The sequence below is a fragment of the Antedon mediterranea genome, chromosome 10 (genome assembly GCF_964355755.1).
Source record: "Antedon mediterranea chromosome 10, ecAntMedi1.1, whole genome shotgun sequence".
NCBI classification, from domain to species: Eukaryota; Metazoa; Echinodermata; class Crinoidea; order Comatulida; family Antedonidae; genus Antedon; species Antedon mediterranea.
This window is the reverse complement of record NC_092679.1, coordinates 14,817,195-14,834,563: the sequence shown is the minus strand read 5'-3', so window position 1 is coordinate 14,834,563 and position 17,369 is coordinate 14,817,195. Positions and strand designations below refer to the sequence as shown.

Below are 17,369 nucleotides of genomic sequence, written 5' to 3'. Positions count from 1 at the left end.
GACCTATTATTTGAGAATTACTGTTTAACATGGTTGATTAAATGAGGAGGTTCTAATTGAGTTGATTAATAATTAATTTATTAATTTATAATATACCTGTACAGTATGCATATTCTACCAAGTAGATAGTTCTAAGCAAATACTCCAAATGAATTTAATTAATGAATGAATATACAGTACTACTAATATGTTATTCATTGATGGTTTTTTTTACCATAATAGCTTTTCAGTCCTTATTTTTAAATACAATTATCTAATAATAAATATGATATGTAGAACAACCTGTGAAAAGGTCATTATTAGTATGTAGAGAGAAGAAACAAACTGGTGTTGTCTTTCGGGGAAGGCTTATTAAAATCCGAGCTGTTTAGGGAAATGTTTCCCCCTCTTCATAAGCCAGCTCGGTCTCTCAGAGTCAACCGCCTTCTAGAAGTACCTCATTGTAAAACCAGCAGACTTAGGTCGTCTCCAGTTCCCACCATGGTGGATATAATTAATAGGCACCACTAGCTCTTTTTTTTTGTGTAATTTGGTACCCCAGTAATTTTTTAGATATGTAATAAGTGAATGTTTTGAGGTTTTTTATTCATGTATGTTTTCTAATTTCATGGTACGATATTTAATTTTGATTTTAATTTAATGTTAAATTAGATGTTTCTATTTTTATAGCAATTTTAACAAATTTTTATATATTTGTAATACAATTCATTTCAGTCCTTGAAAAAAAAAAATTACTGTATTTTTAACATTTTGTGTTAAAAGGTGATTCATTTGGCAAAAGTATAACATAATTAGCACCTCAGTTTTAAGTGGAGAGTTGCTATTTTTAAACATGATTGAAAATGCTGTGCTATTTTTAAAGTCGCTAGTTTTAAAGTAAATAGCACATCTAGATGTTCAAAATCAAATTGCATTGAATGTGGAATAAGACCGATTGCTTTTAATTATATTTTAGTCCTTAAAATGGTAGTATTTTTTAAAATTGTATAATAATAATCATTTATTAAACATAGGCTTTTGTAACATAAAGGTGCGTTCTCTTAAACTACAAACAATATTTATTAACAACCACATTACAATGCTACTATGTTAACTATAAAATGTATAACATTAATATTAATAAATAACAAATTGATAATAATTAATGACAAGCAAAATTAAGTATTACTTTCTACACTTCGGGAAATTTCACACTTTTGACTTAATCAATATAAAATCATAATAATACAATACAAATGTGTACACATGTGTCACCCGTACCGTGCTTGATTGAGCTATTAAATGAACAACAATTAAATACCCATTCAAAACACCAGAACAATCATCAGCCAATCATAAAACAGGATGTGTCATCACTCACTTGATTTGCATAATCTTAATGACCTCAAAGATTCAAAGCATAGTGGGATTCTCCACTTGTGTGTGTAGTGTAGTAGTATTTAACGCTCGTCTGCTGTGTGTGTGTGTCATAGTACTACAGTATTTAGGTGGAAGTAGAAATAGATGACACGCTTTATTTTTGGATACATCTTCTACTATTTCCTCAATATTATTTTTGGAATATTCTATGTTGATTCGTAGCAGCTATTTCAGTGGATTTTTTTCAGTGCCTTATGACATTTAAATAAACACCTTGATTTGTGTGTACGTGTTTTTGTCTATTTTCAACTGTTCATCTGTTACATTATCACAATTGTTGCTCAACATATCGCGTTGTGTACATAAATCAATATGTGCCCTGGACTTTGATAAGAAATCTGTTGTCACAGAAATGTTTGCTCACTGGAAGAATATTACCAACAAAGATTAACTCGAATATCAGTTATTATGAAATGGTCAATATAACAAGTTGTTTTGTAGATGTTTAGAATAGAATTTCAAAGATGACTACGCCAAAGAGACGCAAACTACTTCCGTCCACTAATAATGTAAGTTGCACAACATTAACAGTATTTTGATGTTTTGATTTTCAGTAAGAATCTGCTTTGGTTAGCATTCAAATAATTGTTTACATTTTTTATTTGTGTAGAATTTAGGTATACAGTAGGTGTTGACACTAGGTAGGTATTGCAACCATTCTGGAACCTTTTTGTAACCGTAACCCAGATAAATATGCTAGAATTTGCTATTCCTTGCTGATAAAATCACACAGGGGTATGACTGGTCATAGAGTTATCCTCCATGGACTGGTAGAGTGACTAGGCCTACTGTACAGTATCCCCTTGTTTTAAGAATTAACTATAAATGTTGAAATGGTGATAGTATATCCAAATATCAGTTTGTGATAAACCCATGGAATAGTAATTATAACTCACTGTCTGAACCCATTTTTATTGAGTATACATGTATGGCATCCATTACAGGAAGTCTAGCTATTCTCCTTCCGTTGTAGATAAATAACATGAATCAAATACATAATTTCAAGGAAATACAGTACATATCAAATGTGTATAACATATGCTACATTAGAACCCCTATTAGAACCCCTATTAAAACCCCTATTAGAATCCCTATTAGAACCTCTATTAGAATCCCTATTAGAATCCCTATTTGGGACCCACAAAGTGACCCCCTGAATAGACATTGGCTGCAGAGTGAAAACATATTTTCCATTATTTAATTGTCCCTTTTGATAGAGGTGTCTCCTAAATAGGTTGGTTGTATTGTTAAAACATATGGCACCTCATTCATTTTGTGGGAAAGTGTCCCCTGAAAAGGGGGTGTCCCAATAAAGAGGATACATTCTACTGCAATTTTTAGAATGTTAGTGAACATTTTAGTTTTTTATCATGAAATTATGTTTATTATGTTTTAAAACATTCCATGTTAGAATTAGAGCAATTCACTTACCTCCTGTTGCATTAGTATTTAGGAATAATTGATTTTGTTTAATCTACAATATGGTGCACTTCAGGGCATCACGTATGCAAAACCCAGGAGAGCAACAAATCGCTCTCCTCAAATCACCGAGGAGAGCAATTCGCTCTCCTTGAAAAAATTTTAAATCGCTCTCCTCAAATGTTTATGTAAATATGTAAAAAAATTACAATTATTAATTTTTTGTACACATTTTTTTTGCCCGACAGGGGTGGGGATAACCCCCCCCCCCCCCCCCGCCGGGCACAACAAATGTATACTGTACCTCTCCCCTAAAATCCCCCACACCCACCTTCACAAAATATTTTCCGTGGGGATCGTATTATTCTACAGTAAAAAAACTCAAGCCAATTTTTTTTTTATGGCCTGGGTAGATTGGGTTTCAGGAGCCTGGAGAATCCTGTCCTGGCCAACTATGCCTTTAGCCTAGCTTTTCTAGCCTAGCTTGTTGGCCTAGAAATCAGACAGAAAACCTGAAAAGTATTTACCTGCAATTCATAAATTATACAATTCTAACATGCAACAGCCATTAAAATATTGATAATAAGTTACAAAGTGTCATTTTAAAATAATTAAGAAAGATATTTGATCGTGTTTACATGTGTCACACATGGGCGCACGCACAATAGGGGAGGGCTGAGAGAGCTTCTAGAAGATGCTGACGTCACACGTCAGCACGTGTTTTGAGGAGGATTTGAGTGACCAAAATTGGTTAGAACTTTCGAAGAAATAATCCATCTTCAAAATGACATAATTAAAGCAACCAGCAGCTAAGCTTTTTAAAATAATAAACATTATATTTAGGCCTCCTATATTAATGTTTCCTTTTAAAATTAAATATATTTTATTAACTCGTTCCATAAAAACATAAAGGGAAAAATTATTGGTTGGGACATGATCTTCCTGTAAAGGAGCTGTTTCTATGACACCGTACTGGTTGCACTATGAGGCGATGAAGTAAACTCGCCCTTGAATGCGCGCAGGCAGGGGAATCCCCTTTGTTGGTACCTCGCACTGGAGCGCGATGAATTGCTCTCCTTTTCGAAGGTTGTTGATTGCGATCGCGATCCTTAAAAACGAGGGACTGCCATTAGGCTTGTAGCTTTATAACTTAGCTTATATATTAGCCTAGGCCTAGATTGGTTTTAACTTTTAAAATCCACGTGTTTTTAGGCCTCTTGACAGAAAAATCAACACTGTCAAAAGCTAGGCTCTATTTTGAAAATTAAGGAGCGCGATAAATTGCTCTCCTCGAAGCCTGTTGAGGAGCGCGGAGGAGCGCGGTCGCGCAGGCGCTCCTTATAAATGATGCCCTGGCACTTGTTACATTTAATCAACAATCATTTTTATGGAAAGGACCAAGAACAATAATATACAGTATTTGTTGTTGTCTAACTATTTTACATTTTTTTATGGTTATTTATAGAGTATACAATTAAAATTTTTGAAAAACTAAAACTTTATTTCAATAATTTCCTATTAAATTATAAATACCAGATAGTTTTAGATTTCAATGACATTATTGTAATACTAATTTGTGTATTATGGATTGCAAACATATGTGTACAGTAAACTGGTTCTATTTTCAACGGCCAATTTATTTTTGAGTTACTCAATTGAATAAAAATAAATAGCCATGTCAATCTTAATTAAAGTTTTTTTATTCCCTTAGATAGTAACTTTTCTTTTATATCTTCATAGTGATCTCCTTGCATTAAATTTGTAATTTTCTGTAGCCAGTCAGACATGGTCAGACAGACATGTTGTAACCCTGTTTAACCTTATGATCTCACTTTTCCCTTGTTGCCTTATTGCCCTTGGCTGTTGTTAATTCCCATGCTGTAATGCATTACCAGCCACATTACCCCCCTTATGTCTGCTCAGTGAACTGTATCATGTGTCCTATTAATTTGCCATGTAAGACCTCTTTTTAAGTGTTTTTCACTGTGTATTTAAATTGTTGTTTTGTAATAGTTACTGTGATGGGTACTATAGGATAATTGTTTAGTGCCTTATACCTAGGATTTTCCAGTACACTTAACTGTGGGGTAACTCATTGCCCTTGACAATTTATCCTAAGATTAATGTTAATAATGATAACATTTCATGATTTTTTATACAATTATTGATTTTAAAATGATGTAGATGATGTTCTTTATTCAATTACATGTAGTGTGGTTACTGCTAGCATTCTTTTAATACCATGTAAACTTTCAAACAATGGATTAGATTTAGAATTTCATTGAGGTTTTATTTGTTATACTAAAGTAAATCTATCTATTATTGATAAATGAAAGAAGAGATACAAAACATTTGTATTTAACCAATTTTCAATGATGCAAGACCTCTTGGTGGTATTTCTCAAAATTTAAATAATCCTTCTGTCACAATTATGTGTATTTTGATGTGCATTCAGTCATTTACTTTTTCAAGTTAATCTACTGTTTCCTATTATTAGCAAAAGTATTGTTTAGTAAGAAAAGCAAAACTTCTATAATAACTTAAATTCCAATGATGATCAAAATTTTTTGTTGTGGTCTTTAATACGATAGTGTGTGTTTAATCACTCGCAACACAGTGCTTGAAAATTACTACAAATAAAAGATTTAAAGCTCTTTCTACTGTACTTCAGTTAATAGTATTGTAAAGAAGCAAGTGCATATATTTAATTCAAAATACTATTAATACCTTATATTCAGTAATAGAAAGAATTTGCTAATAAAAAAGTAAGCACAAAAGCTTTGTATTTGACAAAATTCCAGTGAGAGAAAGTCATGGATATAAAATAAAAACTTGGAATCTTGTTGTTTGTAGGTAGGACCACTCCTGTATTTGGTAAGCTCGTCTTTATACTTAGTTTTGATGGGTGGCTAAGGTGTTTACTGTGGTTTGTAAGAGCCAAGTTATAAACATTATGATTCATTTAGGTACTTCTGATCATAAAAGGTTTTCATTGATTTTTTGAAATAAAAGGGGGTATTGGCAAAATGTTGGGGTTCCTAAATAGTAAGAGTACATGTTTTATTGCCCCAACTGTTGTTTGATAGTATAATATTCTTACATATTTTTTTTACACCATTTTAATACTGGTTAGAGCAATTTAGTCCAGGAGATCTTGCTGGCAAAACCTGACTATTTCTTTTAAATATATTTTTCAACAAAATTGTTGACAAGCCCTAGAATCGTTCACTGTGTCATTAATGATTTTTGTACAAGTCTTAAATTGGTCTATTCAGTGTAATATCAACTTCAAACCGCATGACTATTTCTGTTTTCCTTTCAAACTTGTATTTGAAAACCTCAAACAGGAAGCTGTATTGATTGTTAATAGACATTGTAAAGCTCTGTCTACACTATCAGAATAAGTGTGATGTGACCAAATATGGTAGTGATATACCCAAATATAGTAGTGATATATCATCATGTTCATAGCTACATCACATTTTTACTCAGGGTACCCGAGTCTAGAACTTGCTCATTTTCTGCTCCTCCTCCATCTGGACACTATTGAGTAAAAAGTGCGATTTATAAAGTACTACTCCTTCCTTATTCATTGTAGTATTGAGCTGGTATTTGGCATGAATATACTACAGGGACATGTCCTCAAAGCTATAGAGCCGGATTTTTAAATTTCAAACCGGATGCAGCCATATCACGTCTCGAAGATGGTACCCTATAGCCGTATTTGGTAGCAAGGTTATTGATGTGTATGTGACGTTACATCCGGTCTTATGACGTCATTACAGCTTCTTTTGCTGTACCCCGAGTATCGCACATTCGTGCTTGTTTTGTCACATAAAATTTGATAGTGAGCTTAACAATTAGGTTTTCAAGTCAAAATAGCTTTAATTTTGTATATAAAACTTGGGTAATCTCTCAACACATTTATTGCGACTATTAAAAACACTACACAGGTGACTTTACTATGAAAATTGAGTCAGGATCATCTCAAGAAGTACTGTATGAAAACACTTTATAAACAAGAAAAATAAATAAATAAATAAAAATCGAATAAAAAAAATCACAAGGTAAAGTAACGTAAATGTGACCGTCGACAAGTACAGTTCAATCAGAGAAAATGTGCAACACAGCCTACTCAATTTGTATATAAAAGAAATATAATATTTCTTAATATTAATTCTTAGTAAATTTTTTGATGAAATATCTTTTATTTTCAATGCCCGATAAAATGTCATGTACTAGCTAACCACAATTTTACCGATTAAAAATGCAACTCATGCTATCAATTCATCATAGTATGTGACTAGCCTTTTCATGCTTATATAGGAAAACTGATGGTAATTATACTACATACAGTACAAATACATACACACGGTAGTTTCTTCATCATGTGTGTACAGTAATGATGGTTATATCTATAGGCAAAAGTTAACTTTGCTGAAATAAACTGTTTTTGGATTAGTACAGCACAAATTAAACTCAAAGAAATTTCTACTTAAGACAGTATTTATTACTAATATAGTGTACTCTCACAAACAATACCTAAACAACTAGATTTTGTACAAAATTGAGTGTTCTTTGGACTTATTTCCAAGAATGCTATGACAATGGCAAACTAAAGCAGTTTTGAGAAAATTGATCTTTCATGGTTGTGAGCCTACTTTTGGTGCATTCATTTTTTAACCATCCATTATTTACACCTATCTGCGCTATGCAGTATATACCTAAAATAACTGTATTGTATATTCAGTACACACACATTGACGTTATCAATTGAAAAACTGATTGAATTCATAATTATATTAAAACATCTGCTATTGTACCATATTGATATTATGCTAGCAACTAGTGAAAGAAAGAATATACAATGAAAGTGAGAGTGAAATGTAATAGTGTGATGTAAAATAATATTTATCAAATTTATAGAATAATATTTATCAAAATTATACAATAGTATTTAAATAAATCAGTTGTAGCACCCTATCTTGTTTGTTCATTTAAAAGAAATTCTTTAAAAAAATATATTTGCTCTTTATGGGTGACTATAATAATAAAATGGTGGAGATTTATTTAGCGGACTGTAGAGGACATCTTTTTAACAACATTCTTCTCCCCTGCCTCATGTCAGTGCCGATAACTATGGCACAAATTCTTCTGTCTACGACAGATTTTTTCTTGTGTGTAATGTTTTGTTTAACGTGCATAGGTACGTGCAATGATACAACCTTTACAAATTATTTTGATGATTAAATTCAGGTTTACCATGTGTATGCTCCCCTTTTGAAGACTAAAATGAAATTGTCAACTACTTTTTGATATCTATTTTTGACAGACTGTAATATTATGTGCTAGCACTGTTTAAAAAATCCTGAATCCACCCTGTAATTAGTATAAGACTAGCTTAGTATCAGCTCTCCCAATAACACATATCTTGAGCTGACCTATGTCAGTTTAGTTGTCTGGTCGTCTGGAAAGTCTAAATGTGTTATAATGGAGGAAAAAGTTTTGGACGCTCAAGAAAAATAGTTTCACAGGGTTTCAGAGTGTCTGGTATTGGGAGAGTTGACTGCACTCTGGGAAAGCCATCCACAGTACTGTATTTTCCTTGGTACTCAATGGGCTAGTCCCCACAACCAGGCGAGTTATTGTGACAACACACATCAATTATTCTTTGATTTCAACGTTTAGCATCATTGTTCATATAAGAATAAGTATAACATCAGTTTATTTTAGATTTTACATTTAGAAGAATTCATTCATGACAACAAATGTCACAAAACGTGCATTAAGCTGTTGAATGAGATATTTAATTGAGAATAATTGTAATTATGTGCAGCTCACATGTTCTTGCTTTTATTAAATTGCTTTTCACTTGATCAAGGTTTATCGTAAATTATACAGTTGTAACATTATTGAGCTGGTTTGTGTAATAGAGTCACGTTGCCTAGCAACCATCAAGGTCGGCTTATGATTCTTATAGTACTTTTAATTAATTTCCATTTCTGTTGTTTTTTTTTTATTCAAAACAATATTTATTGTTGTTTTTATTGATACCTTGAGGTTGTTATGTTGTATATTATTATTATTACAGCATAGTATTATTTTTTTTTCCATTCTCTGTGTAAATTTAGCCATAGGCATGTATGTATCTGTCTACACATAAAAATGACTATGCGAATACATTTTCTTGGCAGCAGAAACTGGACAATTCAACATGTAAAAGGCGTTCTCAATTTGTGCAGTAAATGATAACGTGTTGAAACAGCATTAGTCATCTTGGTGCATTTTTGTTATTATCACACACTACCATCTTCAATAGGACGCCGCAAACCATAGCCATAGAATAGCACAGGTTCAAGCCTCTCCTTCATCATAATTTTAGCAGTAGAATAATGATTTACTGGAGGTCCACATCCAGCTTGTGTGCCCTTTAAAGGTTTACACCAGTGCTGTGGACAGATTTGTAGTTTACTATATTTTTTAACAGTTATCACTATAGTTAATTCATTATAAATACTAACTCCATTAACTAAAACTAAAATGTTTGTTTCCGATCAGATTTTTAGCTTTTATTAAGTTTTTTCTTCATAATAGTAGCTCAGGATGGAAGTTTTTAACCATTAGCCGAGAAAATAATCTGCCATTAGCTTAGCCATTATTGACCTGCTTGGGTTTTTCGGCAATCATTTATATCTAATTTCGTGTCATAAGGCAGGCACTTACATAAAAGAATTAAGGTTATGATTATTGATTTTTCCACTTTCTTAATTCTAATAATATGCAGCTTATTGAAGTGGATTTGGTAATAACTACTCATGGAGAAAATAGTGTACTATTTACCCATCAAGTAAATAGTATATACTGCTATGTTTCCCTATGGTGTAGTGTAATTGTTTACTAGAGCAATACAAAGACTATTATTCAATATTTGAAATGTCAATCAATGACTATGAAGTTCTTTGCATCTAAAAAATGTTGTTGTAATGTATCTGCCACTCCTTCTGCCACTCGGCGACCACTTGGACGGAGCTGAGATGGTAAACTGCTACAGTACTTCCAATAGAAGCCAGATAATGTGTAACTGGACCTCCGTTTTATTTCTTTAACCGAGAAGACTTGTTCTACTACAAGAAGTATGGTCTACTATCAAACTATCAAAATGTTTGGGGAGTTCATGATCCGATATCAGGGTGAACGTGGACACAGGACATGTAATGCGTTCCCAACAAGTTGACTGCTCTCGTTTTAGATTTCACTCAGTGCCCAGACAGCGGAAAATAGATAAGAAAGAACTGCGCGAGATTTTTTGGTGTACATCAAATCCATAGTCACCTAACCCTCAAGGCAGCTAGTGAACGAAGAAGACGAACTAAACTGATGTAATCATGTCAAAGTCAACATGAAAATCTAAAAGTGCATGTTAATGTATTATACATTAGTTTACTTCTTGGCCACTCGTTAAATTTATAAAATAATTGAAGATTTTATTTAGCAGAATTATTCGATAGTTAAACTGTTTTATCTATGTTCAAACTGATAAATAACAAAATTGGTCAAATAGATTTGTTTGGTCACTGAAGGTCAAGTATCATGACATCATTGGTAACACGTTTATAGCTATCTGTCTCTACCCTTCTTCTTACCTTGTTTGCCTATAATCCTGGACATCTGAAAAAACACAATAGTCTTACTGTTTTTGGTCAACTTGAAGTTTAGATATACAGTAATTACTTTTTATCACTATTGTCCTTGTTCTTTACAGCCTGAGTAACTAATTAAATATACGGAGGTAGATTGGGGTAATGATAATCTCAATTGGGTTTGTTAGGTTCAATTGTTTCGTTGTGTTGGCAAATACTAAACTTGACCCTAAAGCAAAAGGCTGAATGTTGTTTCATGGAGTGTTTGCGTGGGTTTTAATGGGTCAGGATGAATCGAGATGGTACATTGATATGATTGATACAAGTGTAGTTTTTTTGTATTGTATACTTATTTTGGAGATAGGTTTACAATGCAAAGACAAGTTCCCCTAAGACCTACCATCTCAAATACTACCCTACCTCTTTCAAACCTCCAACAAACCATTAACACAATATCCAAGCATCCAACTACAGTATATTTATCTTTACATCAGTTTCAGTAAAATAAAAACACGCTTCTGTTTTGGTAAAACAGAAGCAAGGGGAGTGTTCCCTATGGGAATCTTATCATTTTGTAAATCCAATATACAGATACGTTTTTATAAATAATGAATTGCCTCAAAAGAAAGATTATTGTTATCCCAATTGGGCTATCATGATGTTGTACAACATATATGGACAAGTTTGTCATTTTACAGTACTACATACATTCAACAGAAATCAAATTATTGTTCATACCCTCATTAATATTTAATCAACAATTCAATACCTGTCTAAAATTTGTATAATTATCGATGATGCAGCAATAACATTTGAGTGTATTGTATAAATATATAATGTATAAACTGTGTTTACGTTATTTCATACTGTAAAAAATGATTATGTCTTTAACACAGAAATCACTTCTTTTGACCCCAAAAATTGTGTTGCTATAGTCTATTAACTATGTTTTAGATTAATTTGTTTGTTTATTTTAATCATATTTATCGTCGTTTTTGTAGAAACTTGAAGAGGAGTTATCAGCACATCAAACTCTTGTGAAATCTATCGCCAGAAAGGGTCAAAGAAGACGTCACCGACTAACAAGCGCCACCAGTTATGATGGAGAAAGTGGAGGCAGTGACCAGGATGTGAATGAGATAAAAGCACGATGGGAGGAAATAAGCGCACTTCTTGGAGATAAGAAACGACAATTGAAGACATCGTTGGAATACACCAGACCTCAGGTTTATATTTTTTTCCTTATATTATTCAGCAAAGGATTAAAGTAATCAGATGTTAATCTTCCATAAATCCTTTCATACATGATTACTTTAATCATATAGTATATTATTGAATAACACGTTGACTGTCAGATATATGTTCTGTCACGTATGCCAAAGTTGTTTACATTTTGTACAAAAACTCACTTATCAATACACATGTTCACATTGAAAAATAAATCCCTATTGATTAAACTACTTATGTTGTATAAAAATCTGGTTCATTATATCAGGTGAAAATTATATAGTATGCAATGGGCAAGCCCGTAGCCAGGATTTTTACGAACGGTTTCATGTTTTCCACAAATTCATCATAAGCCAAAAGCTAGTTAGGCATATTCATCCTGCCTTCACTACTGATCTCTAGTTTGGCTATAAAAAAATGGGAGTTTCGTTTGAATACAGGCTTGACGGGTGAGGACAAAACAAAGTGCCATCATCAAAGGTTTCTATGCGTGAGTGTTTTTTAACTTGAAAGATCAATCAAACAAACAACATGGCTGTTGATTCAACCTGACTTAATCTTGCTTTGTTTTTGTTACTGTTCACTGAATGAGACAGCAAAACTGCTTAAATACTGCGATTGTAATATTACCACAAAAAGGTGTTCTAGCGGAAAGAGATATTTAGATGCTGTTTTTACCATTTCACACAGAATTATAACATTTGGCAATTTACTATAAAATTGTTGCAGTGATGCATGCTTAATTCGAGTGATTTTCAAATATTAAATTGCGTATATTCAAGTATTTCAGTACGTTGTTGGTTAACATGTAACTTAAAGTTTTGTAGTTGCAACTCAGCCTGTTGCACTTGCAACTATGTTGTTCTTGTAACTCAGACTGTTGTAGTTGCTAATCTGGTTGTTGTAGTTGCAACTCTGGTTGTCATGCAACAAAATGTTGTTTATTTTGTAAAGCCAGATATCACAAAGCTATAGATAAACTTGTTCACCATATGTCCAAATGTTCCATCTTTTAACAAAGAAACGTTTAATATTTATACAGCCCTGACGTATTATAATTGGATTCTGTAAATATTTGCCATCTTCCTCTTACATCAAAGAAATTAAATGATCGGAGATAAGATACCATTATGCCATGGGGAGATTGGTTGAAAATAGTTATTTAGGCCTAGTACACTGATAACATAAATTCTGGTGATTTCTTAAGCCCAACAATATTATATTTAGTCTTACCAGTGGCCTAGTAAGGTTCACTGACTGACAACAGAGAATTTGTTCTTTGTTACGTAGTTCCGTGCACATCACTGACATTGGGAAATAGGGTTAATCAACCAGGACTAATTATAGTGTGATTCTAATTATTGTTTTCTCATTGATATATCTTCTTAAAACAAAAACAATGGGTTCTATTCGCGTCCTTTTTTGGTATTCTGTTTATCCAATAAAACGTTTTATTCAATCCAAGGGGGTGAAGGAATGGAGGTAGAGAACCTTATATTAGGCACAATACACCAGTAAATATATGGAATACTTTTAAATATCGTATGTTCTAGCTGTACCAAGATAGTGTGGAAGTTAATAGTTGTTAGGTATGTTATTGATATGAACTTTATTCTGGTATTATTAAAATCATATTATATTGCTGAGTTTCAAAGAGACTTTGTTCCCTAAAGAAATGTTGGTTTACAATGATTTACCCATGCACATACCATTATCCCTTCAGCTTTCAATTCTAGATTGGTTCATAGTAAAACAAGTTTGTATTTCATTATTATAAATGATGTTTTATTCGACCTATAGGCAAACAATGGCACTGAATTGAAATCAATGATATTATTGCCCCCTACCAATTCAGACAGTTAAAATTTATATAAAACTTATACCATGCCACACATTTTAATCCATGGATTACCTTACGTCTTGCGTAAGCCACTCCAGCCTTACACGTTTCCTTCAATATAAATTGTATTACCAATAAATTCCCTTTGATAGTATATCATCATTTTGTAATTACTAAGGTTTGCTGGTTCCTTAATTAGTTTAAGTGCTCTTGGTTCTTATGAAAAGAACGTTTGTACACTTATTAAACACCTTCAATAGCACATTACTTAATTACATTTAAAAGAGTTGATGCACACAAGACCACTGGCTGAGTCAATTGTTAAGATAAACAGTTTGCGTGGATTCTGTCACATGTGCTGATATATATCTATCGTGTTTGTTACGATTCGTTGGTAGGCGTGCCATTTTATCACCATGTGTAAGTGCAGACTAAATTCTTCAATAAAATGTGCACACTAATAAATAAAACCTTTACTGTAAAAACAATTTGCAATCAATTTTTTGTGGGAAAATTCCTTATGACGGTTGTCTCGTCATTTAGTTGTGACACACTTAAAGGGAAACCAACTCAGTCATGTGTCAACACTGCACGTGTCAACTTTATCCTAGTCAGCCCAGCCTCATGTCAACTTGGCCGCTAGTCAACTCGGCCCCAAATTAACTCGGCCCAAATTAACTTGATCCTAATAAAGTATAGAAGCTAAAAAGTTCATAATTATTGCATTCCAAAATATCTGTTTGTTTTAAATGTTGTGCCGAGTTGATGCGAGTTGAATAGACTTTGCTTCAAGTTTGCAGTCTTTGTATTCCACATTAATGACTTTCAGGGATAATGTTTTTTTATTTACTAAAATTATTTGAGATTATTAACCAATTTAAATTAATATGAACAATTTCATGTGGAAAAAACAATGAACAAACAAGAATATAAACATGTAGTCAAATAACTAAAGCTGTCAGATGTACTGTACTGTTGAAAGCCAGTTATTATTAACAGTAAACAAATCACAAAATTCAAGCTAAATCAATAGCAGGTGGTTTTATTTTTTACACTGACATTTAAATTTCTCTACTGCTAAGCTATTGAAAAGTGTTTTATTTTATTCTCATACATTATTATTATTATCGTAATCGTTTTGTATTGCACTTGATTGCAGGACTCTATACCCTCTTATCGACAGTCTAGGAGATCAGTGACGTATGATCAAGAAGACGTGACATCTACAGAGGAACTCAAGGCTTCATTAGGACACTTAAATCAGTGCTGGGAAAAACTACAAATGCAAGTAAGTACACATTCAAGTCTGCTTTACTCGTAAAAACCTGAAACTCAGTATATGTAGTGACAGTCAGGTTTTAAAGAATATATATAAATGAGCGGTTGAGGCAGGAGTACCGTTTAAGAGCCAACAATATCGGCATGGGTATGGGTTTGAGGCTGACTCACTCCTAGTTCTGGTGTTAGTCTTCTCGAAAAAGATTATAAACCAGTATACTTTATAGAACCCAGTTTATCATTCGAGACAAGTAGGAGCTTACCCAGGGGTTGTGGTTCCCAAAATAGCTCCCTGTATCAGGGGCGTTACCACCTTTCTGACAGGATATTGGGTTATTTGCTATTGGTAATCTTTTGCCACATAAAATAAAAAATATGTTTACTCACAGTTAACAGCAGAAAACCCCAGTACTTAAGAATAGATTAAAAATATATAAAACTCTGATATTATGATATTAAAATATTTAAAAAGTTGTTTTACAGTATTCAAATATTACAAAATAAAAATTATACCTGGCATTTTTTTTGTAGAAGAAACTTTTTTTGTAATTTTAAATGGTCAAACAATATAAAAAAATACATTTGATTTTAATACAAATATATGTCGGGAATTGTTTCAAAATAAATCATATTGATGTCTGTATTAAAGCTATTGTCTTTACAGCCATTATGTAATTATGATGGTGACTTTGGATTTAAGTAATAACAAACTTGAATTAAAATAAACACCTCATCACTATTAATCAATATTAATCAAAGTACCTGTTGCCAAATTGTCTGAGCTCATATTTTAGCATACATTATTGTACTATTGATGATAATAGCTGAATTATTATCTTGTGATAATAAGGTATTAATCACCAGGTACATCAAAGTAAGAGAATATTGAACAGTTTTATTCACACAGGTGATATCATTATGGGATATTAATCAAATCTTTTTTATCTGTTTGTGGAAAGGTATAACTGCATCTGATTTATCAATGTAACAGCCATTTGAATGTCTGCATTAATTGTTTGTACCAACAAATCTGTCATGTTTTTGGAAGCATCTAATTTTATTTTTAAAAAACAGTGATGAAGAATGATAGATACATTAATAAACGAATAAAAAGATGTACCTTGTAAATGGGGGAATAACCTGCGACTTGCAGCCTACTGGGCTGAACAGCGCACAGGACGACACAACCTAAGATTCACTTTGTGCTGAGTGCACACATGCCAGATGTGTACACTGGACCTCCAATTTTAAATCATTATTCAATTTCTTCTACCACTAGAACAATGGTCGAGGAGTGCCTTGAACCTGTGCCGAATGTCTAGCTATGGTTTGCGGCGCCCCTGCCCCAACCGCTTGGCCACTCGACTCGACTTAAATCATAATGTTTACAATAAAATAATATACAATAATAACGGGTTTTTTGGTGTTTAAAGGTTGATGATAAACAGACACAATTAGAGCAGGCATTTGAGTTCCAGGGTCATTATCAAGAAGCGCTTGAGACGGTTTCCAAATGGCTGGACAGTGTTCAGGTTAAGTTATTCAAATCGGACCAAGGCAAGGACGCACAAACGCAGTTGGATGAAAATTCGGTGAGTTAGGTCAAACTCAAATCAAGTTTAAGCATCCTGTCATACTTTACAATTTACCTGCTTGTTTCCTACAAAATATAATGCCTAGATGTAAAATCTGCTTCCATAATACAAATTTGTTAACATTTTTTTTTTATCAGTTATTTATTATAAAATCATAACATGAATTCTTGTTTTTTTTTAAGTCAATCAAGTTTAAGCATCCGAACATACTTTACAATTTACCTGGTTGTTTCCTGCAAAATATAATGCCTAGATGTAAAATCTGCTTCCATAATACAAATTTGTTTACATATTTTTTTGTATCAGTTATTTATTATAAAATCAATAACATGAATTCTTGTTTTTTTTTTCTCTTTAAGACAATCCAAAATGAACTTCAATTATTCCAAGAACAACTGAAGGTGATGAATGAAGCGTGCGAGGTGATAGTTGCCGAAGCTGATGTACGGGATCGCAACCTGATCACTCAAGCATTAAGTGATCTGAAAGAGAGACTGAATACATTAGAGAAGGAAGCACAACAAAAAGAAGCAGAACTTGTGAAGAAAAATAAAGAATATAAAGATTATCAGGTACCGTAGTTATGATGGAAGTCTTTTTTGCTTACTGATGTGCACTAAAACACCCAGAGCGTAAGCAGCCTTATGCAACCCAGTGTTGGAGGGCCTAAACCTTTACCCCTTGTGTTTTGCTACGGTTACCCATGTGTTCTGGTTCCATTCATAGAGAGGGAGATGGTGTCACGATAAGGGATGTAAAACTAGAATATGTTCACGACCTGTCTGCCATATTGCTTGTACCCATAGGCAAGATATTTTCTCCTTTAACTCATCCTTTGTATGGAATGTAAAGCACATGTTCACAATAAGGTTACAATCTGGTGTGCTGATGGTAGACTCTGCACTTTTATGGAAACTGTGGTTGTCTAAAATTGTTCAACTGAGGACGACG

The 17,369-nt window shown here is 32.9% G+C and overlaps 1 protein-coding gene across 7 annotated transcripts in view; it reads left to right on the top strand.

The window, feature by feature from the left end:
• Positions 1–17,369, top strand: part of LOC140059786 (muscle-specific protein 300 kDa-like) — a 160,431-nt gene that overhangs the window by 99,290 nt on the left and 43,772 nt on the right. For all 7 annotated transcript variants that reach the window (XR_011847254.1, XM_072105689.1, XM_072105692.1 and 4 more), the window contains 4 exons: positions 11,480–11,704; positions 14,705–14,833; positions 16,257–16,415; positions 16,778–16,990. Coding sequence is in view for 6 of the 7 variants with exons in the window: in XM_072105689.1 (XP_071961790.1) it covers positions 11,480–11,704; positions 14,705–14,833; positions 16,257–16,415; positions 16,778–16,990 (726 nt within the window). In the remaining variant the exon portion in view is untranslated. The remainder of the gene's footprint in view (positions 1–11,479; positions 11,705–14,704; positions 14,834–16,256; positions 16,416–16,777; positions 16,991–17,369) is intronic.